Source organism: Vulpes vulpes, chromosome 9 (genome assembly GCF_048418805.1).
Source record: "Vulpes vulpes isolate BD-2025 chromosome 9, VulVul3, whole genome shotgun sequence".
In the NCBI taxonomy this organism is placed as follows: domain Eukaryota; kingdom Metazoa; phylum Chordata; class Mammalia; order Carnivora; family Canidae; genus Vulpes; species Vulpes vulpes.
Genome location: NC_132788.1, coordinates 62,200,908 through 62,225,848, shown reverse-complemented (window position 1 = coordinate 62,225,848; position 24,941 = coordinate 62,200,908). Strand labels below are relative to the sequence as shown.

The following is a 24,941-nucleotide window of genomic DNA, read 5'->3' as shown; positions in this document are numbered from 1 at the left end:
GTTGTGAAGTCAAAACAGCATGCAGATGGTTCTGGAGCTCACTGCCTAGGGCAGGACTGAGGGAAGGCACAGTGGAAGTGGAAGCAGTTGTGGCAGGAAGGAGCTCATAGGTCAAGCCTGAATGAAGGTCGTAAGTGGCCCATGATGAGATCACTGGGGCAGGACGGCCAGCTGGGAAGCAGAGCAGCCATCCAGGTGAAGGGGAAGAGTTTATCCTGGGGCTTTGCCTTAGAACCACCACATGGCAGATGGTAAATGTGAGTTTTTAAGGCAGGGAGAGCCAGCTGAAATCCACTGACTTAGAAGCTACCTTTTGGCTGATGCCAGCCCTGAGACAGAATGATTCTGACAGGGAAAGACTACATCCGCTGGGTCACCTGACTGAGGCAGGATCTGCTCACCCATGTAGTAAGTCTCTCACCAGCTGGGTGAACCTGAGGAGTTAAACCTTTTCTTTCCTTATCTGTAAAATAGAGTTGCTAACACCTGCCTCACAACAGTTTCATAAGAACTGAATGAGGTAATACATTGGATGCTCTTAACATCAAACCCAGTATATGATAATTATTACTGTCATCACTAGTTATTACCACTAGCACCTCACTAGGTTGTTAGGAAAAATCCAATGACAGATGTGTACTGACATATGACCCATGGTAGGTTTTCATATGACCCATGGTTGTTTTTCTTCCTCCCATTACTACTTTCTTCCACTCAAGCTCTCATGTGTACTTCAAGACCCACTACAAATGGGCCTGGGACTCCCCCTCCACCCTGGGGAAGAATGATTCACTCACTCATTCCTCACACTTCAAAGTAATGGCACACTGGGTCTGGTGTCCAGCAGCACTTTTGAGTACCTCCACCTTAAACTTGCTAAAAGTATTTTGGTACCAGAATGAAAATCTCTGCCCCATTAAGCAATGCCTGGCCAGCATCATCTTCTCTTTCCCTGCAAACCCCTTTGCCTTGGTTTATCCATCTGCAAAATTAGTGCACCATTGTGTATGCAGTGCTAAGCAGAGGAAGGGCCCTGACCCATGGTTCCTCTGGTCTGCTCTTTTACCAATCACCTGGGAATCCAAAATCAGGGCTCACCCTGCCTGGCCTTCAGGTCCCTTGTGTATCAGGTGGGGATGATGACACCTTTTCTGACTCTCAGTTCCACCAGGATTCTTAGGAGGATGTAAGCAGCTAAAGCTGGGGAGGCAATTTGCAAGTGTAAGGTACTGTATAATTTTCAAAGGTTATTATTAAACTATTTGTTTGATGGAATTGAGTCAAAAGTAAACCTCTGCGTATTATTGCTTATTAAAATCTCCTTCATTACCTGGACACCTGGGTGGTGCCATTGGTTAAGCATCTGATTCTTGGTTTCAGCTCTGATAGTGAACTCAGGGTGGTGAGACCGAGCCTTGGATTGAGCTCTGTGCTCAGTGAGGAGTCTGTGTGGGTTTCTCTCTCCCTCTGTCTCTCCCTTCGCCACTCATTTTGCATGTGCTTGCTCTCTTGCTCTCTCTCTAAAATATGTATTTTTTAAATCTCCTTCATTAGGGACGCTTGGGTGGCTCAATGGTTGAGCATCTGCCTTCAGCTCAGGGCATGATCCTGGAGTCCCGTGATCGAGTCCCACACTGAGCAACCTGCATGGAGCCTGCTTCTCCCTCTGCCTATGTCTCTGCCTCTCTTTCTCTCTGTGTCTCTCATGAATAAATAAATTAAATATTTAAAATAAAATCTCCTTCATTACATTAACTATTTTTTTTATTTTTAGAATACAATTTAAATGATATGCATGTATAGATTTATATAAAGTATATCATACATAAATAAATCACACCCTGGTTAGTACTTGGAAGTTGCTGACTGCAGTCTCTGAGGATTCCAGGAAAGCTGGTACAGGATCTAGGAAAGGGCCAGAAGGACAAACATAGAAGGAGAAGAAGGCGTAGCTGTTGCAAAGACCACTGTTTTGGCTGAGACTCCTGCTTTAAAATTTCTCCCAGCAATGAAAACAGAAAGGTGGAAGATGGACAGGGTAGTGATGCAAGCGTTCACTCTCCAGGAAGACTCAGAAGGGGCCCTGGGGTGTCCTACATGGCTGCAGGATTTTTGCCATTCCTGCAAACCCACTATACTTAATACCTCCCTGTTTGCTGCTTCATTTTTATTTAAATGAATTTCTTTACCAAGAACTTTCCCTAGTCTTAGTTAAAATAAAATTTTAAAAGCCAGCATCACTTGCCATAAATAGAAAAAGTAAATTCAAGGAAAACAAAACAGCATCGTTCAATCCCCAGCAGATGCTGGTGCCTGAGATCTGCTCTCTATTTGTGAAAAGCCAGATTAGAGAGGCATTAGCAACACACTGGTTACCAAACTGAGACTGTCTCCTTCAGCCAACCAGAGAGACTAAAAGAACTGAAAAGATAATTCAATGTTTATAGTTCATGTGCTATCAGTGATCCCACTCTCACTCATTTTGAAGAGATCCAGTCTGGTCTGACCATCCCTCATGTTGTAGTAATGCCCATTTAAAATATCTGACCTTTATGTACACAACTCCACGGATGGGAACTCACATCCTCAAGTCAGCCCTTTTCCTTGCTGGACAGCTCTAGCTACTGGAATGTTCTCAAGGTCAAGGTGAAGTCTGTGTCTCTGAAGATGCTATCCTTGGGCTTCATCTCTCTCCTTTTGTAGCCACACAAAGCAAGTCTATTTCCTTCATGTGTTTGAAGAAAGTATTTGGCATATCTTGGTCTTTTCAGTTATTCTTTCAAAAAACTTCTGTGATTGATTAGAGAGAGAGAGACTAGAAATGACCCCTTGCCTTCAAGCAGCCAGCAGACTGAAGTAGAAGAACTGGATATGAACTGGATCCTTTGTTGATAATCTGATAATAATAATGGGAGTGACACACAGATCACCATGGAAGGCCAGAGGAGGAGCAGCTGACTCTGCACCAGGGATCTATGGCAGGGGCTTCCCAGAGGAAGTGAGCCCTGAGCTGACCCTGCTGAGGTGAGCAGAAGCTGGCCAGGAGGAGAGAAGGGAACTTTAAATGCCCACACATGGAGTGGTCTTTACTGATGGGTGGCTCTCAGTAAACACTAAACCAGCCCAGAGAGGTGAGGGGATACCCAAAGTCATACAGCTTGAAGCAGATATTGAAGCTTGAAGCATGCATTTTGGAGCCAGATAAACCAAGATTAGAATTCTGTTACTTATCTGCTCTAGCTGTGTCCCTCTGGGCAAATTACTTAATTTTTCAAAACCTCAATGCTTTCAACAAAAAAGGTCACAACGTTTGTCACAAAGTTAAATGAGGCAATGCATGCAAGACACCTAGTAGAACACCTGGCTCATGGTAATGTGGATGTGATGGGTATCTGAAAGACAAAACCATCTGCACAGCACAGGCACCAAGTGATCAGGGAAGATCTGGCTGGCACAGTGTATGGGAGAAAAGCAGCTCTTGGAAAGTATCACTGGAAAACTATTACTCATGTGATACTAGTTGTAAGAATAGTAGCTATGAAGGGAGACAGGAGCCCCACCTGGAGGACCTTCCCTTTATCCCCACCTTGTTCTAAGCAAACCTTTTCATTCGGAATCTTCTGCACAGTGACAGGCTCAATTTACCTGCTACAAAAAGTGCTTTTCTGCTTAGGATTCCCCTGAGAGGCTGAATCTAAATTATAACATGTTTTTAGGGACATACTACGTATCTGTGAATAAAGGTTAGTTGCTCCCTGGAATCCTCCCTCTCAAATGCTCTGTCAAGCTGAGAGATGCTGCAGACCCTTTCTGCATACAATATGGAACATTATTCATTAGCTAGTCAAGCACCTCCCAGTTCTCTCCAAAATCTGACTTTCCCAATTCTAAACACATTTAAATAAAATTCTCTGTTGCTTCCCCGCCCCGCCCCCCCCCCCCCCCCCACAGCTGTCCAAATAACAGCAACAGAAAGCATTTTTCTCAGGTATATCCCCTGGAAGGTAAGAGATATCCAAAACAAAAGGCATCAGAATAGAAGTGAACATCATCTCACACACAGAGCACTATTTGCATGTGGGGCTGGTATTCCAGGTGGAAATCTGGAGCTGGGCTAGGGCAGGGCTTTTCAAACTGGGTCCCAAGGAGTGCTAGTTTGGCGAAATGTTCATCAATATTAGAGGGGAGAAAGAATCCTGTGGCCAAGTAGCTTTCAGAAAGAAGTCAACAGGCTTACTTACTGCAAAACTTCTCATAGCCTTCCATATTCTAATGTGTGTCAGGAATTGCAAAGAGGGAGTCTGGAGTGGCTAGTTAGCTGCCCCTCACTGTATCGTATCTACCCCACGCCACCCTACCCACAGCTAGACATCTCCATGTATCTGTGTCTTCCAAAACCCTACCCTGGAGGAAGAAAAAGTGTTAGTTCTGGCAAACCTCTGGCTTCCTAGAACCACCCAACTTGTTTGTAGGACATTCACCTACCCTGAGAGGCAGGTTTTAAGCCCCCGGTATGCTCCCCCCACCACCATCACACAGTACTCCTGCTCAGGAAAAGGCCCCAGTTCCAGATCTTGAAAATGACAAGCCAACCTCAGGCTAGGGCTGGCTGGGAAAGAGCAGTGGATTATGGATTTGACTCTGGGGAAGAAGGGTCTAGCAGGCCAGCATGGCCTCCAAGTGAGTTGTAAATAATTTATCATCTGGAAAACCATCACAAAGGGTGCTCTTAAACATAAATAAGCATCAGAATCCCCTGGAGGGCTTGTTAAAATACAGATTGTTGGGCCCTACCCAGCAATCTGTAGTTTCTGGGTAGGGAATTTCTCATTCGGTGGGACTGAGGGGATTCCCCAGATTTTGCATTTCTGACAAGTCCCCATGTGATGCTGCTGGTCAGGACCCCACTTTATAAACTGGTGCTCTGGCATCCGTGGTCCTGATTCCCCAGTCAGAAACAGCACTGGGAAGGCTGTGAAGCCCACACTCTGTCCTCTCAGCAACACCATACCAGGCGCCAGGCACAAGGAGTGGGTAACCATTTGCCCAAATGGCCCCACGAAGCTCCTAAGGCAGCCAGAAGACACATGTCCCCCTCCCTGCCTCCCACCAGCGCCACCCCAGGGCAATTCCAATTACCACCCTTCATTCATTCCTTCAACAAACATCTAGTGAGTGCCAACCATATGCCAAACCTGGTGCTGGGTGCTCAGGACCCTAGGTCAAGAGCCAGCCTCAGTGCCATCTCTGAGCTCACAGCCCGGTGATCATCAAAAGGGGCACAGACAAGAACACAGGTGATTTCAGCACAGCATGGCAGCTTCAGCCTCCCTCTTCTCTAATCCTTCTGTCAAGTCAGAGATGGAAGACATCCTTGATTCCCCTTTTCCTCAATCCTACCTCTGAAAGACTGCCCAGTACTGCCCACCCCTCCTCGTCTGTTCTGTCCTTACCCTGGCAATCACCACCACCCGCCTGCAGAGAAATAATCCAACACACCTGCTGCTCCACTCGTGCCCCCTCCAACCCAGGGTCATATTTCAAAAACAGAAATGGGGTCATGCACCCTCCTATTACCAGTGTCTCAATAGCTTCCCACACTCCCTCACCACTAGTTCCAGCTCCACCAGCTTCTCCTTCCCCTCCGCTGCCCCCAGGGCTACCCTTTCTCATCCCTCTGGTCTCAGCTTCAACGCCACTGCCTCCAGGTGCCTTCCCTGACTGCTATTCTAGCTCAGTGGGGAGGATCAAAGAGGGCTGCAAATCCTTCAATGAGAGAAGGGTTTTATTTCCTCTCTCCTGAAGCTGAGCTCAGGCTGAGAAGTGGTGCTGTGCCAGTTCCAGAGCTGGCCTTGAAGACTGGGGCTTCCCCACTGCTCTCTCGGGGCCCTGAGCTACAATGTCAGACACCCAGCTGAAATGCTAGGTACAGGGGCCTTGACACCACACAGGGGAGGAGGTCGTCCAGCTACGTCCAGCCTTTTGGCCATCCCCACCAAAGTGCCAGGCACACAGGTGAAGCCATCTTGGACTCTCCAGCCCAGACCAGCTACCAGCTGAATATTACTCAGTGACCCCAGTCAATGCCATATAAGGTAGAAAAATCACCCAACTGAGCCCTGTCAAAATTCCTAACCCACTAAACCATGAGGTACTATGTTATAGTACTAAGTATTGCAGTTACCCAGAATAGATAGCTAGAACACTCCGCATTATATTTATTTCCATCATAGTACCTCCTCAGCAGCTATATATTTTTTCAATTGCCTGGCAGATAAAGAGCAAATAAATGGAGTAGCATTGAGGTTGGAATCAAGAGACCTGAGGTCCTTGTTATGCACTGAATGTCTGGGTCCCCTTAAAAGTCCTATGTTGACACCCTAGGCCCAGTGTGATAGTATCAGAAGGTGGGGCCTTTGGCAGTAATTAGCGGTAGGGCAGAGGCCTCATGAATGGGATTAGTGCCCTTACTTCAAGAGTCAGGAGAGAGCTTGCCTGCTCTCCCTGCTCTCCACCCGTGTGAAGACACAATGAGGACCAGCGGTCTGCACGCTCAGAGAGCTCTCACCAGAAGCCGGCCATGCTGGCACCCTGTCAAGGCTGGACTCACTGGCGCTGAGCTCCCTGCGGCACATGATTCAAAGAAAGATTCAGGTCAACGGCTCTGAGGGTTTACCTGGGCAGGATGAACATCTGGAGAACAATACCATTACTTGTTTCTTTTCTACCATCACGTATGATGCACATAGAAGACCTCTTATTTTCCTGGACTGTGATGTGTGCTGAAACACAAAGATTAACAGGACAGAGTCCCTGCTCTCAGATACTCTTCCTTCTCTTGAGGGGGGGCATGCTCACAATTGGGGCAGGCACCCAGGCCCTATGGCCATGTCTTTTGAACTCTGCCACCTGCTTGCTCTTCAGGGCTCAATGTTTAGATGTTACTTCCCCTGGAAAGCTTCCTTGAGTCAGACTTCCTTGAGTCCCCTAGTGCTTCCTCTGTGTGCTCATAATATTCTGTATTTAATTGATTTGTTTAGTTAGCCAGTATTTACTGAGCATCTACCAGGTGCCAGGCCCTGATTTATTGTAGTAAACAAGACAGGCAGTTCCTGCCATGGTGCAATTTCCCATCTAGTGGAAGAGGGAGATGAACAATCAAACATAAAAAAGCAAAAGAAAGAAAATATCAAATGATTGCTATGATGGACTCCTGGCTTCTAACGAGGTGCGAAATTAGTTGATAAGCCACCTGGTCTATGGTACTTCGTTAGAGCAGCTGAATGAACTACGATAGTTCCCATTCCAGTTCCGCCACTCATTTGCTGTGCTATCCTGAGCAAATCAATTCCCTCTCTAAACAAAATCTCTCAGCCAGAGAAGGTTTTACAGACCAAGTACGTTTCCTCCCTCCCTTGCTCCTGCTCATTCGCAAACACCCCGTCTCCATCTGGCACTGGGCCCATTGCAGCGGGAATAAAATAACAAGACCTGAGCCCTGCCCTCCAGGCCCTGAGAGGCTACCTGCCAGAGAGATGGACACTCTTAAATGAAGTATTGGTAAGACAGCAAGACTAGCCTTCTCTGGACAGCAGGTCAAAGGACCCAGAGCACAGCACAGGTCCTGTTCACTGAGCTCCAAAGATGCAGCCAGGGGTCAGCACTGGTTGGCCCTGGGGTCAAAGGGCAAATCCAGGCATCCCTCAGAGACTCCTGCTTCCAAAAGCCACATTATCCCAGCTGCACTGGCCAGGGCCCACGTCCTAATTAGACTTTCATAGTGTGTCAAGCAGCCTGCTTGGCCCGACTGCCAGCTGAGGCTCCTGTTCCGTCTGGTGGCCTCTGTTTAATGAACCCATGAGGGGGGATGGCTGAGCTCATTACAGGCAATGTGAGGCAATAGGGACCCCTGCCTATGCTCCCCCACAGCCTCGCCTATCCCCCTCTCCCCCATGTTCACACCAAAAATGGGAAGGGAGGAGACAGGCAGGAGCTGAGGCCACAGCCTAACCACACAGCCCTGGACAGCTCCAGTGACAGTTCAGCCAGAGATGAGGGTTTCCGTGAGTGTGCCTGTATTAGGGGAGCATTCAGATCCCACGGCTGCTCTCAGGCTGCACCTGGCCCTTTCTTATCTCAGGCCAAGGAGGCAGAATGAAAATGACAGTTCATTCTTTTTTTTTTGCAATGACTGGTCCATAGACATGTCTGGACAAGGTGCTTTGTTAGAGCTTCACTGTCCTCGCCTTTAAGATAGGGCAGGAACACCCACGTGGCCCAAAGTGCTCAGTTACTGCCCACAATAAACCGTGATGGCTGTTATTATTACCAAAAGATAGGCCAGAGAAGGCACCAAAATGTGAGTGTGTTTGCTTCTGAGTAGCAGGACTGTGCAAGTGACTTTTTTCCTCCTGTTTCTCTGTATTTTCTAAGTTATATACAATTAGCATTTTACTTTCATCATTTGGAAAGATAAAAAAAAAGCAAATTTTCTCAAAAAAAATCTATCAGAAAAATGAGATTATGTGTGTGGATGGGCCTAGACAGTGCCTGGGAGGAAATTATTAATAGAAGCTTCCTCCTGCAGGCTGCGTTGGAAAAAATAAGATTGGGTAGATAAATAAGAGTGGTATTCATGAAGATGTAATACATTTTTGCTCTCTGATAAAGTAATTTCCACAAAAGTGAGTGTTTGAATGCTGTGCATAGACAAAGGGAGATGTCTGTTTACGGAGGTTTAAAAGAAGAGCACCCCCTGGCCAGAGCAGAAGGCAAAAAATATATGGAAGAAAGTGGAAGCAACCCAGGGCCCACTGACAGGTGAATAGATAAATATGATGTGCTGCATACACACAATGGAATATTACTAGCCCTAAAAAGAGCATACAGTACAGAGGAACCGAGAGGACCTTATACTATGTACAATAAGCCAGTCACAAAAGACAACTACTATGTGACTTCACTTATACAAAGTCCCTACAGTAGTGAGACTCATAGAAACAGGAAGTCCCCTGGTGGTTGCCAGGAACTGGAGGGAGAGGGAACGTGGAGTTAGCATTTGATGCATATGGAGTTTCTGTTTGGCAAGATAAAAAGCATTATGGGCATGTACTGTAGTTAGTGATGGTTGCACAACAGCGTGAGTATCCTTAATGCTACATAACTGTACATTTAAAAATGGTTAGGATGGTAGATTTTATATTACGTGGATTTACCACAATTTTTCTAAATGTAGAGAGAAAAACAGGATCAGACCCAAAGGAAGAAGGAATGGGTCGAGGTTAAAGCAAGCTGCTGATCCCCTGTGGTTGAGGGTGACTGGTTGGAGAGATGACAGTGGAGTGGAAGATCCCCAGGTTCACTCTGCCCCGTGAACAGGGTCCTCTGAGGTTGCTACCTCCTACCTATGCTTTAGGAGGCAGGCCCAAGAGAGTTCTGGGCAAGGAGGTTTTGTTGCTGTTAGACTCAGAGGCAGTCACACCACTGGCTGGGGGGATCTGACCTCACAAACCCAGAGTCTGGAGTGTGAGAAGTCAGGACCAGGGGAGTTTGTGTATTGTAAATAAAGAAGGTGGAGAAAGAGCCCCGGGGCACCCATCCTCCAGGGGAGGGAGGAAGAGGGATGCACTGAGCATCAGTTCCATGGAGAGGAGATTATGAGATCACTGTGCTGGGGGAATTGGGAAGTGGGCTGGCTGACCCCCAGATAAATGGGTCAGGATGTCCTGAAAAGAGCGAGGAGGTCACCTTGGTCCAATGAAGCCTAGCACAAGGCCTGGTGCGTGGTAGGATAACAGCCACAGCAAGGACAATTTACTGAGCATTTAAGTGTCTGCAGCGCTTCTCCCGTGTTCCTCGTTCATTCCCTGCAGCATCCCGAGGCACGAGAACTATCTTCACTCTACTAGGAGGAAGTGAGGCACGGAGATGACTGTAACCTGGGTTCCCCGGGCACACCGTCTGCCTCCAGTGAGTGTTTGCCTCCTTTCTGCTTTGCTGCCTCCCCTCGGCCCAGCTCCCCCCACCCCAGGCCCCCTCTCACTTGAACTGGTGCTCCCGGGAACTGCGGATCTTGGAGGAGAACCGCTCGGCCAGCTTCTCCAGGCTGCGGGAGTACTCGAGCTCAATCTCGGCTTTCCTGCGGAAGAACTCCTGGAGGTCCTGCAGCAGCTGCAGCCGGGACTCGGACTGCTGCTCCAAGCATTTGAACTGCTCCACCAGCTGCGTGCGGATCTCTGCGGGCAGAGGCAAGGAGCAGCGGGCGTTAGGCTGTGGTGGGCGCTGCACTGGGACGCGCGCAGCTCACCCGGGGCCCCTGGCGCAGGCTCGGCAATTCCCGGGGCCCCCCACCCACTGCCAGGCCCGCCCGCCCTCCCCCAGAGCCCCTCGGCATTGGCGCGGAGGTCTGGCACATGCTGCCTTTTGTCACATGGTCTAACCCAATGTTTCCCCAAGCTGAATCATGGCATGTCACCACCATGGCTTCTGCTATATCCACACGCCGCCAGCATTATTATTTCTTCCATATGATCTAGCAAATTGGCTTGCTTTTCTTACTGAAATGAACTTATTTGAAATGAACAGTTTTGTGTCACTAAGGAGAGGGGAAAACGAGGACCGCCTGCCATCCTGCTACATGGAAAATGAACTCAACAAAAGCAAAAAGTTTGTAAAACTCTATCTGGAGAGTACTGCTTACCAAAGGGACCAGAGTCCAAGCTGACTGCTCCCTATCAACAAAAGGAAAATGGAAGTGGGGCGAGGCGCTAAAGACTTTCTCCAGATGCAGGCAGGGCTGCAGAGAGAGGCTGAGAAGGGGATGGGGGGCTCTTGGGTTTCAGTGTTACTTAAGGCCACGTCTGTGCTCCACATTAAATCACCTGGAGCTCCGTGCATCAACATCTCAAGTACTCCTGGAGGAATGTCACCCACACTTCAGGAAGTACTGACAGCCAACCAGGTCTGGGAAACCAGGGCAAAAGTTCAGAAGCTGGGGAGGAGGAGATAAAAATCACAGGCAAATCCCAATAACTACAGCCAACCTCATCTTCAAGCCCAGAGTGTTGTCATTGCTGTCGCCCCTCTGCTTTAACTCCTTCCCAGCCATCCCACATGGGGGATATGCTCAATGCATCAGCGTCCCCAAAGCACTCTGCTCACACCAGCTCCCTGCTCAAAACACCCCACAGCACCCTTCTGCCTGAGTATTAAGCCCAACTACTTAGCATGAAATTCAAGGCCATCTACCACCCAGCTACAAACTTTACTTCTGAGGATTTACCCCCAATAGACTCTCAAAACCATTCAAAACAGTTTTTGAAATGTCCAATCCCACCTGCATCAATGGGCACCCTGTCTGAAATGATGGCCAACACCATCTTAGCATCCTTCAGAGAAGTGGGCTTCACAGGGGTCAGCCCCACCCTGGGGTACCCAAAGGCTCCCTCAGGGGTACACAAGCAGGAAAAGTACCGGGGAATCAGCTGAAGATCCTGTTTCCACTTCTACTCTTCCCTGCTCCACCTAAGAATGTGTCTCAGTCTAGATGGCATGACTGCTCTCCTTCCCTACCTCCCTCTTCACATTGATCCTTCTCCTGCTTTGCAGAAGAAAAACCAACTTCTTCAGCCAGAATCTGTCTATGGTCTAGTATCCCTAAATGTCAAGATCTCTGGGTGCCAAAAAAATGGACAATTCAGAATGTTGGTGTTAGCAAATCTTCCTTTGGGATCGTGCACCCTTGCTACTCAGAGCGTGGTCTGTGGACCACCAGAAAAGCAGAATCAGACCCCAACTCAATTTCTAAACCAGAATCTGCATCTTAGCAAGATCTCCAGATGGTCCTAAGTACCTTAAAGTATGAGAAGCACTGCCATCCACCACCCCATCCATCTCATTATGAGAAGCATTTCCCACACTATCTTACTTTTTATGTTTAGTAATTATTTATCAAATGTGTAAAATACCGATATTATTTTGATGAACTGTCTATGTGGTCATTGTAATGATAAATCAATCTAAAACAAAGATACTGGGCAGCCGGGTGCTTCAGCAGTTTAGCACTGCCTTCAGCCCAGGGTGTGATCCTGGAGACCTGGGATCGAGTCCCACGTCTGGCTCCCTGCATGGAGCCTGCTTCTCCCTCTGCCTGTGTCTCTGCCTCTCTCTTGTGCTCTGTGTCTCTCATGAATAAATAAATAAATAAAATCTTTTTAAAGAATAAAATATAAATAAATAAATAAATAAATAAATAAATAAATAAATAATACTTAGAGTTCTGTGTCAATTTACATCCATGTTCTAGATCCAAAGAGATATGATGGAGTAATCAATAAGAATTTCAAGTGTAGGGGAGCCTGGGTGGCTCAGTGATTGAGCATCTGCCTTCGGCTCAGGTCGTGATCCTGGGGTCCCAGAATTGAGTCCCACATCGAGCTCCCTGCGGGGAGCCTGCTTCTCCTTCTCCCTCTACCTACGTCTATGTCTCTCTCTGTCTCTTTGTCTCTCATGAATAAATAAATCTTTTAAAAAATAATTTCAGGTATAAAAATATATTAGATAAACTTCTGTGAAAGAAATATAAAGGAATGATGAGTTCAAGAAAGTAAAGAAAGGCACAATATAAAATTTCTGACTTATTTGAATAATTTTTGATGGATGGTGGTGGATACCAACATGTTATGGTATTTATTCCATGATCTGGTAATTACACTCATGGCTACATACTCCAAGCAAATACAGTGTTTATGTCCACCAAACAATATACAGACGAATACTTATAGTTGCTTTACAAGCAAATATTAGAAACAACCCAAAATGTCCATTAAGACTGGACAAAATTTTTTTTTACTCTGACATTGGCAGTCAATGGAATACTATACAACAATGAAAAAGATGAATTACTGCTACATGCAGCTTGAATCTCACAGGCCTTACATTGCTTGAAAGAAGCCAGAACAAATGAGATCATGCAAAACCAGTTTATGGTGATGGAGGTCAGAGAAATGGTCACTCTTGGGGTGGTACTGACTGGGAGGGGGCACAAGGGGTACCTCTGGAGTGCTGGAGATATACTACACCTCAATTTGGGTGGCAGTTACCTGGAATAAAGAATTGAGTTGCATACTTGAGATCTGTGTATTCTACTCTAAATAAGTGATGCTGCAATAAAGAGACAAAAAAAAATTGCTTCCTATGTTATTTGATTTTCATTTGATACATTTAAGAGAGTAGTGTAATTTTATTCTACAAGGTCAATATTTACAATAGGGCAGAAATGATATCCTTTGTAACTATTAAACTTATAATGAAACATTTCAGATGTTAAGTTAAAATGTATGAAGCAAGAAGTTTCATGCCCCCTGACTCCACTTAGAGGGTAGGCAAGCAAAAAAGTTTAAAACCTGCTTTAGAGTCCATGTCAAGTACTGTTCCTCCCAGGGAGTCCTGGACTGCGTGGTCCTCCCAGTCCTCTTTTTTTTTTTTTTTAAGGAAGAAGTTCCAAACTTCACCCCTAAGTGGCTCCATGACTGACACTTTTTCTTTTTGAATTCCACTTTTTGACTTTTTAAATTTATTTATTTATTTATTTTTATTTATGATAGTCACAGACAGAGAGAGAGAGGCAGAGACACAGGCAGAGGGAGAAGCAGGCTCCATGCACCGGGAGCCCGATGTGGGATTCGATCCCGGGTCTCCAGGATCGCGCCCTGGGCCAAAGGCAGGCGCCAAACCGTTGCGCCACCCAGGGATCCCGGCCCTCCCAGTCCTACTCTGAACTCCCATGGTACTTCTAGTTTGTCTCTGACTACCTCCTGCTGTTGTTTTCATTCTTTTGTGTACATGTGTCATATTCTCCTTGGCTCCTCAAATGAAATTTAAGCTCTAAAGGTGGATTTTCCCTGCATGTAATAGATCATCAGGAGATAGATATTTGTATAGCAAACTACTATTTCTCTTTACCGAGTGCTTTTACCCAAGGATATTAAGTGTTGTGATTATGGGAGTCTCACTCGACACAAACATACACACAAACACCACGCACATCTCACACAACCCATATACCCCACACACAGCACACCACACACCATACTGTACACATATACAACATGACATTATTATCCATTTTTACAGAGGAAGAAACCACAGGTCTGTGTAAACTACAATCAGGAACTTGTCCAAGGTCACATTTTGTTCTCTGAACTAAATAACAAGCTACACAGGTATACCTATGACATTGCCTATGCGTTGACTTGGTTCAAGATGCCATCACTCCCCAAAGGGCAAGCCCTACCATATCAGCACAAAGTTATAAAAATGCTCTTCAATTTGAAAAATATTTTTCAAATTACTTTCAGACTATCTAGTATTTGGGACTCAAAATAATCTTAATAAAAATCACTAGCATTTACAGAGTCCATCATTTATTGCAGGCCCAGTGCTGACTTCTTTACATATTTATCTCACATAATCTCTCCCCTATAAGGCAGGTGCTACTACCATTCCCCACTTTCCCCCCACAGATGAGGAGGTGGAGGCTCAGGAGTAAGCAGCCTCTGTTCGTAACAGCTGGTGTATTGCAATTAATCTAGGAATCAAGCCCAGATTCCTCAGATGGCAGCAACGACCCTCCAGATACCTAACTAGACTGAGACCATGTTATTTTTGTAAAATACTTTAATCCATCTGTATTCAACCTCCTGTATCCTTTTTGTAACAAGATGGTGGTCTAAAGAGAATTATTCATCAGAAATGCTGCAGCCACTGCTCTCCTGCATTACAGGGCATAATCAGGAGCCAATGTTCTCATATTTTAGAGGGAAAGTTCATAAATCACACTATGATGACAGGGGAGGATTTGGAAAGAGCAGAGAATCTCCCCCAATTCATACCACCAGCTGGAGCCTCTAGGCTGGGTTGTGCATAGAACCTTCCAGCAGCTTGGACAGCTCAGAGTCAAATCCTTCTAGCAGGAAACGGTCCTGGCTGGATCTCCGACTGCAGCTTGCTCTGGAACCCTGAAAGGATTTGATTACCCATCTTGTTATTTCCAACTCCCTTCCAAGTTGCTCCTCCTTGGAGCTGGCACAGATTTGGGTTTTCTCCTTGAAGATTTCAAAGGAGCGACAAAAATAAAATAAAACAGAATTGCTCCCAAGACTCCATTGAGCAGACATTCCCCCCAGGGGGGCGGTTCCAGTCACAGTTCAGCACTGAGCAGCAGAAAAATTAAAAGCGGGTGGGGCAGGGAAGAAAAGGATTTTGGAAAGTCAGAAAAAGCTCTTTGCTGTCAGAACCTTGGAACTGAAGATGACCTCTCCTATCACCTGGTGCACCCTCCTGGTTTTACAGACAGAGACATGAGGCCCAAAGAAGGAGCAGAACTAATCCTGACACCCGGACTCCTGAAGCACAGCTCTTCCATTGTCACTCCCCTAATAAAATTCCCCATGGCTCCCTATGCTTGTAGTATCAAAGCCTAACTCCTCTGACATTCAAAGCCCAAGAATCTACAGCCTGTCTATCCATTCCCTATTAAAGCTTCTCTGCTTATTCTCCTGAAATAGTCTCAGCAAAGACCACTGTGGCTGTGCCAATGCCACCTGCCATCGCAACATTCAGGGTGATCAGTCTTAGGCATGAACTAGTATCCTCACCCTCCCCAACCCACTCACAACTACAGCCTCACCAGCAGAGGCAGCAAGCAGATCTTCCTCAGGTTCAAAGTCATTAGACATTCTATTTTTTAAAAATTAATAGATTGTTTTTTAGAGAAGCATCAGGTTTACAGAAAAACTAACAAGAACGTACAAAGAGTTCCCACATATTCCCTCCCCTGCACACTTTCTCCTATTGTCAACATCTTGCATTGATGGGTGTGGTACATTTGTGACAACTGATGGGCAGAACTAATATGTCACTATTAACTAAAGTCCAGAGTCTGCATCAGGGCTCACTCTTTGTGTTTTACACTGCATGGGTTTGGACAAATGCACGGTGTCATGTGATTATCACTGTGGTACCATCAGAGTATTTTCACTGTCTAAAAATCCCCCATGTTCCACCTATTCATCCCTTCCTCCCTCCTCTCTACAACTCCTGAAAATTGCTCAGCTTTTTACTATTTCTCTAATTTTGCCTTTCCCAGAATGTCATATAGTTGGAATCATACATTATGTACACTTATTCATAAGCTGGCTTCTTTTACTTAGCAAAAAAGTTCCTCCACGTCTTTTCTTCTTAAAAAAAAAAAAGATTTTATTTATTTATTCATAAGACTCACAGAAAGAGAGAGACAGAGAGAGAGAGAGAAGCAGAGACACAGGCAGAGGGAGAAGCAGGCTCCATGCAGGGAGCTAGACATGGGACTCGATCCCTAGTCCCCAGGATCACAGCCTGGGCTGAAGGCGGCTCTAAACCAAGCCACTCGGGCTGCCCTCCTCCATGTCTTTTCATGGCTTGATAGCTCATTTCTTTTTATCACTGAATAATACTCCATTGTATGGAATAATATTCACAGTTTATTTATCCATTCACCTACTGAAAGATATCTCGATAGTTTCTAATTTGGGAGAATTATGAATATTTTGTGCAAGCTAAATATATTTTCAACTCATTTGGAGAAATACCTTTTTGTTAACTAACAAACTATATTTAAGAGCAGTTTTAGTTTGCAGGAAAAAGCAGTTCTATTTTTAGATAAGAAATACAGAAATTTAAAAAATTAGTACAAAATTCAAAAAGCAAAAAAAAAAAAAAAGAAAGAAAGAAAAAACAATTCAAAAGGCAGATAGGATATAAAGAGAAAAAAATCTCTCTCCCACCCCTGTCCACCAGCCACCTAGTACCACTCTAATAAGGTAGGCAAGCTACCAGATTCTAGTTACCCTTCTAGCATCCTTCTAGAAATAATGGCATATTTCAAATACAACCCCCCCCCCCATTTTTATTGACATGACAGCATATCATTCAGTGTTTGGTACCTTGCCTTTGTCTTTTAAGAATACACTGGGAAGGGGCACCTGGGTGGCTCAGTTGTTGAAGTGTCTGCCTTCAGCTCAGGTCATGGTCCTGGGAAAGTGCTCCCCCCCCCCCCCACTCCCATGGGCCACACATGGCTCAGAGGAGAGTCTGCTTCTTCCTTTCCTTCTGCCCCTTCCCCTGCTCATGCTCTCTTTCTCTCTCTCAAATAAATGAATTTTAAAATCTTTTTTAAAAAAAATAAGAATACATTGGAAAGATCAGTCCATATCACTTTATAAAGGATTTCCTCATTCCTTTTTACAGTACTATAGAATTCCACCATAAAATTAAAAAACTTTTAGCCCAGTCCCCTTGTCTGGACCTTTAGGTTGTTTGTAATCCTTCACCATCACCAACAATACTGGAATGAATAACCCTATGCAAGCTTCATTTTGCACATTTGCAAAATTTGTGTGATGAATTTTTCACATGGAACTACAGGAGAAAAAGGCATTTGCATTACTACTTGGCATTACCATTTTGTGTTACTATTTTGAGATTGCTAAACTACCCCTCTTCTGAAATTGTACCAACTTGTACCTCCACCAGAAATCTATGAGCCGGTCATAGGGACTACTTAAAAAAAAAGGTGTGTGGGATTTGCCTCAAAATAACTTTGGGTGGGGGGCTGGGGCATGGCAGGCTTATAAGTAACACTAGATTGGCCTTGGAGTTGATTGTTAAAGTTCACTTGTGGTGATGGATATGAGGAAGAGGCTTGTTATACTATTCTCTCTACTTTGGTAATGTTTGAAACTTTCCATAATTAAAAAAAAAATTTTTTTAAGGAAACAAAAAGGGGGCGGGGGGGAGGCAGACAAAGCCAGAAACTTGATACAAAGCCTGCAGCTTCAGTTAACAGGTCTGACCAGTTAGAAATTCCAACAACTTGTCCCCAGAGGTCTCTGCCCCCAGCCTGCAGATGGGTTAGAAAGAGGGGTCAGAGTGTGACCCTAAGAGTAACTTTAAATGTATCTTCCCAGGCCCCACCCAATTCTAACTCTTGGATCCTGTTCTGATAACATGGTAACTTTTCTGACACCTCCTGGGATGATGAGGTCCCACCCTCACAGCACATTCATTCTGAAAATCAAGATCAAATGAGCATGGGCCCCCTCCGCTCCAGAGAGGCAGCTGGCATACTCTCCCTGGTAGAGTTTCAGAGCTAACAAGGAGGATGAGCTGTATGGTACATTACAGCTGACAGTGCTTCATTACATCTATGCATAATCCTGCCTCATTTTCACCGCGTCCTATAAGGCTGGTGCTATTATTATTCCTATTTCATAAAGGAAGCCATTGAGACTCAAGGAGTGGGAGTGATTTGCCCCAAGGTCACCCAGAAATTGGCAGAGCCAGAGTTCAAATCCAGAGTAAGGGGTAGACGAGACCCAAGATTACTGGGTCTCCAGTACCTTGGTCTCAAGGTACTTTCCCTGGGGGATCCAATGCCTCCCTTTTCAGGGATCATGTCCCGCTCCACCTCCTGTCTCCATTGTGCACTCCATCTGTCATCCTGGTGCCATTCTCACTGGTCCTGGCTGTCACTGTATCCATCCTGGTGCATCCTGACCTTGACCTCAAGCTCTCCTGTAGTAGGAGGGAAACAGCAACTTGGAAGCATAATGTAGCAGGCTCTGGGCTTACCTGCCCAGGGAATTCAAATCCTGGCCCTGCCACATGTTAAGCTAAGTAAACTTTGGCATGTTTGTTTCATTTTCCTGCAACTCAGTTTCCTTTGTAAAATGAGGATGATAATAATCTATCTCATATTGTTGTAGCAATAATAAATGATCATTCGAGAAAGCTCTTGGTTCAGTGCTCTATTTTAGCATTGCACTGTCCAACACACTGTGGCCACTAGCCATATGTGGCTATTTAAATTTGATTAAAATAAAAAATTAATTTCTCAGCTGCACTTGCCACATATCAAGTGCTCAAAAGTGCATGTGGCTAGTGGTGACCCTACTGGACAGAGCTAGGTATTTCCAGCATTACAGAAACCTCTAATGGGTAGCATTGTATTAGTTAATAAAAGCTCTAATTAGCTATGATTATCATTTATTATAATTGCTTTCTGTGCCCAGCCCAACAGCCATCATCCTGAAAGAATCCACTGCCATCCAACTCCAGCCTTAGGGGCGGGAGGTAGTATGGCAGAGTGAGTGGATAGACCCACAGAGCCTTGACTCCAGCCGCTGTCATAAGGTGGAATATTGTCTGTGCCAGATATGCATTAGGAGGTCTTAGACAGGCAAGTCATTTTTCTCTGAGCTATTTTCTCATCTGCAAACGGCAGGTAACTATGCTCATCCTGCAGGGCTGCTGCAAGAATCAGACTAGAAATATGTGCAATGTGCCACGCACTCAGGAAACCCTAGACAAACAGCCTCCACAGTGAGGTGGCACAAGCTCACAGGCTTTGGGTACATGGGAAGGGTATATGCTCACAGGCTTCGGGAACAGCCAGACTGGGCATAAACCTGGTTTCCTCCACATTGTAAAAATCACTTCAGCTGAGTCTGTTTTCTCATCTACAAAATGCAGAATAATAATACCTTCCTCTTGGATTTGTTAAAAGAGAGATGGTATGCATATAAAGTTCCTGGCAGGATGCCTGGTGTATAATAGATAAGCAATAAATGGCAGGAATGAGCCATCACTGCTACTGTAGCCATGTAGACTAAGCATGGGGCACACTAGGCCCTAAGCTAGGTGTTCCCCCAGGCCATCTCACACCCTCCAGACACAACTCTGCCAAGAAGGTTGTATCATCCCTGGGCACCATCCCTGGGGCCACTCAGCGCTGGGTTCCCTCCGGCTTCCCACCCTCTCCAAAAGCCTGGGCCTGCATTTTATTCCTTCCCTGAGCCCTACACAGAAAGGCTCCATTGGCCCGCACCCCTACCCTTCTCCCAGCCTCCCATTTGTGAAGAGGCAGCTTGTCGGTAGGTGCCTTGAAGACCCCCTGAGGGCTCCTGGGCTCTGCGCCACCACACCACACCGAAGAGCACCAGCTGCTGGGCCAACCCAAGCCGCCATGTGCTGTTTCCCAGCAACCAAGACCAGAAGGCCCCTGATATGCATGCCACCCTCCCCACCTGTGCTGCCAGGAGAGCCGGCTGGGTGGGTGATGGGGAGCAAGCTCCTCGGTCCGCTCTCTCTGCACACACAAACTGGTTCCTGGCGCTTTGTACTGTTTCCTTCTTTGGGCCAGGGACCCCTACCAAAGACATGAGTCAGTCTTATATTAACCTTGACCAAGCCCATTCATCATGGCTTCTGACCACTGAAGGCGCAGGGAGGGGATGGGTATCACACCATAAATGAGGAAATTGAAGCCCAGGAGAAGGAAAAGGACCTGCCTGAATCACAGGATTCAAAGTCGGGCTGGCCTGGCCCTGCTCCCCCCAATCAGAGTGAATCAGCCCTATAACAGAACTGTTTCCAAAATCTTCTCACCACCTCAGCCCTAAATCAATTGGGAGCTGGGTGATGCAATGCCAAGAACTGGACCTGGGATCAGACTTGCGAAGTTCAGAGACTGGCCTTGAAGCTCACTAGCTCAGCAAGCCAGTAACTTGTCTGGGCCTTGGCTTTACCACCTGCAAAATGGAGGGAATAACAGTAGGTAAGTATTGTGCTGAGTGCTTCCTATGAATTGTCTCCTTATCCAGGCAAAGCAGCAAATATTTTCTTTATGATTTTATTTATTTATTCATGAGAGACACAGAGAGAGGCAGAGACACAGGCAGAGGGAGAAGCAGGCTCCCTGCAGGGAGCCTGATGTGGGACTCGATCCCAGGACCCCAGGATCATACCCTGAGCCAAAGGCACTCAACCATTGACCCACCCAGGCATCCCCAAAGCAGTGAATATTATGCTACAGACTTGGGAGTAGCTACTACTGTTACCTGATTTTGCAGAAGAGGATACTGAGGTACAGAAAAGTGAAGTGATTTGCCCAATTTCACCTAGACATTAAGGAGTTTCTTGGCTCCAAATCTGTACCACTTGCCAGGGATGTCTCCTGAGCACTTGCCATACATACTGTACCAAGTCAGCCAAATTCTTACTGTCTGTCTTCAGCCATTTACTATTCCTCAGAGTAGCGAAAGCCAGGCTTAGCACAGATAATCAAAGCACATCAACTCCTGAGGCTTCCTTGAAGCAAATAACATCTGCTTCCGGATTTCTTGGAGGGTGAGGGAATACATCAGCTGGGTGAAATGACTGGCATTTCCCCTCTACCTCTCACCACCACTCCCTCACCCAGAAAGGAAGCACAGTACATGGGCTAGTGCTTTGAAAAATTAACAGTTATTTAACAATGGTGATGATACTACTATCAACCAGTAAAATCTTCCTCTAAGTGAAAGGAAACAATATGGTCCTAAACACACTAGGGAATTAGCATTGGATATACATCCATGGCTGAAGTGATGAGAAGTAGGAGGGAGATTCCCACTTCCGGTCCAAAGGCAGAGACTGAGTTCCTGAGCACCTTTACCTGGATTACTAAACTAGTTCCCTCATTCAGAAACGGGACAGGATAGTAGGTGGGAGAGAGGTTTCCCAAAAGCATCTGTGCCTATCTAAATAATAGCCCTTACGTCTCATGAAGAAGTCAGACAGAAGTTGCCTTCGCCTTCCAGATGTTCAGCAAAATGCAAAGAATGGTCAGAATAAGGCCACGCCTCCTCCTACCAGCAGCTCTGAGTTAAAGTGGGCCGTGATCAATTTCAACACGAGATTAATATTCAGGGCTTTGCTGCCCAATGGTCCCTGAAGGACCAGATGCATTTAAATGGGAAGAAATCAGGATTCATTAATGCTGAATTTCCAGCTGCGTCCTCTGATTGAGGATTCTTCTTTTTGTTTTTAATCCTACCCTGCTTCTAGAACTAAAATAGAAGTCAGAGAGCTGGGGGCCAGCCTGGAAACATCCTAGTGTTTCCCAAACAGTCAGAGCCATCTTCACAATGTGTCCTCTCTAAAAACCATCCATCCTGTATTTATTCAATGTATTTCTTTAAATCACCTCGCTTTTTATAGTACGCCATCAATAGAAAAACCTGAATCACTCATTAATGGAAGGTATCTGTAAAAATAAATATAGCAGACACAAAACAATGTTATTAAATTCTACCTAGATTCTGTTACCTGAGACCTGTTTTCTTTTTGATAAAAGGAGTTTGGCAAGTATTCAAAGTAGTGTCGAAGGCATACTAGCACCTAATGGAGACTTTTCTCCTTAAGTTAATTGGAAGGGTTGAAAGAGAATTAAAAAGAAAATAACTGTTTATTTCTGTGAGTCACTGCTATTTAGTTTTATCTCTTTGAAACACCTAAAATCATCCTGCATATATACCAACAGTGGTGCTCTGTCCTCACTTCAGAAAATGGTGGTGGGTCCAACTCCTTAATTCACAGAGGAGTCAAAGAATGGAGAGTCTCATCCAATGTGGAACCAGAACCTGGGTCTCCCAGCTGCTTGGCCAGTGCTCAGCTATTCTGACTACAGTTCATCTTATACAAGTCCCTTCTCTCCTGGTACAATGAAAGGCAGCTAGCACAGTGCCAGTGCCTGCCACCAAGCTGGTTTCTCACAAATATTTTTACAAGAATCAATTAACCAGTCAAATGAAGTGATGTATGTGGTAGGCTGAATAATAATCCCCAGAAGATATTCAGCTCCTAATCCCTGGAAACTTACCTTAAATTTGAATGTTACCTTAAAAGGCAACAGAGGACTGTGCAAAGGTGATTAAGTTAAGGATCTCGAGATGAGGAGATGATCTTGCATTAATTACCCAGGTGGACCCTAACTGCAATCACAAATGTCCTTTTGGAGAGAGAAAGTAGGAGACTGGCACAGGTAGAAGAGGAAGAGGCAATGAGACCGCAGAGGCGGAGACTGGAATGATGCAGCTATGAGCCAGGGAATGCCAGCAACCAAGAGAAGCAGAAAGAGGCAAGGAATGGTTCTCCCCTAGAGCCTCTGGAAGGAGTACTTGGGCTCTCCCAACATCCTAATTTTGGCCCAGTGAAACAGAATTCTGACTTCAGAATTGTGGCTTCTAGAACTGTGAAGGAATTAATGAGTGTTGTTTTAAGTCACCAGGTTTGTAGTAATTTGTTACAGCAGCCGTAAGAAACTAATACAATATACATCACACCACTTTGAAAGCTCTAAAGAATGACAGAATAGGGTTGAAGCAGTAAATGATATACCCAGTCAGATGGCCAGAAGAAGGAGGGTGTCAGCTAAGACCTCATAAAGGGGAGAGCTGGGAAAGGACTTGCAGTATCTGTACAAGGAGGGAGGGTGAGGAGGACATTGTGTCATACCCACCCACAAGCATTTACTGGTTGCCTACCATGTGTGTGTTGGAAAGTGTGAGGAAGCAAGATGAAAATATGTATACAGTAGGATCCCCACTCTCAACTCCCAATGTGCTGGAAGATAAGCCATATTTAGGTGAAAAAATATTACCAAAATGAGATAGAATAATTCCCTTTCTAGGATCAGAGGCATAAGCAAAAAAAAAAAAAAAAATGTATGTGCAGAGATATTTATCACAGTATTGTTTGTAAAAGTGAAAACCTGAACACAACATAAAGCATCCTGGCACGTCCATGCAATTCTCGTGCAGTTCAGAAACCACATTGTATAATAATAATGACTTTGAAAAATGCCTGTAATATACAGCTAAATGACAAACATCAGTTCCAAAAATAGGATTATAGTTGAGCCCTCCCAAAATGTAATTTACGCATAGAGAAGACACTAAATATTATACACCAAAATGTTAATTGTTGTTATCTCTGGCTGTTGGGATCACAGATCTCTTCAAGTCTTCAGTAAATATTTACTGAGCATCTGTGTACTAAGCTATGGCTCTGCAAACTTTTTTTGTAAGGGGCTGGGTGGTAAATATTTTAGGCTTTGCAGGTCATACAGTTTCTGTTGCAACCACTCAGTTCTGCCCTTGTAGCACAACAATGGTCACAGACATCATGCAATGAATGCACATGTAAAGTGTTATACAACTTTATGTACAAAAACAGGTGATGGGCTGTACTTGGCCAGTGTGCTGTGGGTTGCCAACTCCTGTACTAATCACTGTGTTTCTTCTGTATTCTTTTCTTTAAGAGAAGGAAGGAGAGAGAGAGAGAATTTTAAGCAGGCTCCGTGCTCAGCATATAGCCCAATCCGGGGATCCATCTCATGAGATCACGACCTGAGCCAAAATCAAGACTCAGGCACACTTAACCAACTGAGCCATCCAGGCGCCCCGGTGCTGCTTCTATATTCTTCATAATAGGCATTACACATCGAATACTGGGAGAACCAGTACATTTTTGCAAATACCCAATATCAGTTGGCCCTGGGAAGGCCGTGGTTGGGCTTAGTAGAGTGATAGCTCCTCTAGAAAGGGACAATCTTAAATATCCCCAGGGGTTATTAGGCAGGTAACAAAAACAATACAGAGAGCACAGATCTGATCAAATATATTCAAATTCACTCTTTAATGCTAACACTGTATTTGCTAAACAAAAACAATCTATAAACCTCCAGCTTATGACTCCAGAAAACCTTTCCAGAATACGTCACTTTAGCCAGTGCCAGCCCCGCTGGATTCAAACCCAGAGCATGGTTGGCGGCCTCCACTCTGGCACAGCTGTCCCCAGCCTGACCCCCGTTAACTCGTGCTGAAATGACCAGCCCAGGCAGGAGCTGCTAATCTTCACTGAGAAGGTGCCTCCGGCCATATGTGCAGTCACCTGACAGTAATGGGACGCAGGATGAATTTCCCCGACCTTCTAATGAGAATGCCACACAGAAGAATATCCAAGGCCACAGTGAAGCCCAAATATTTTATGCACATAGCAGTTACTGCTCATGAAGGCTTGCC

General features: G+C 45.4%; 1 protein-coding gene across 8 annotated transcripts in view; it reads right to left on the bottom strand.

The window, feature by feature from the left end:
- Nucleotides 1-24,941, bottom strand: part of SRGAP3 (SLIT-ROBO Rho GTPase activating protein 3) — a 316,267-nt gene that overhangs the window by 121,978 nt on the left and 169,348 nt on the right. For all 8 annotated transcript variants that reach the window (XR_011994562.1, XM_072722250.1, XM_072722251.1 and 5 more), the window contains one exon: nt 10,043-10,235. Coding sequence is in view for 5 of the 8 variants with exons in the window: in XM_026016879.2 (XP_025872664.2) it covers nt 10,043-10,235 (193 nt within the window). In the remaining 3 variants the exon portion in view is untranslated. The remainder of the gene's footprint in view (nt 1-10,042; nt 10,236-24,941) is intronic.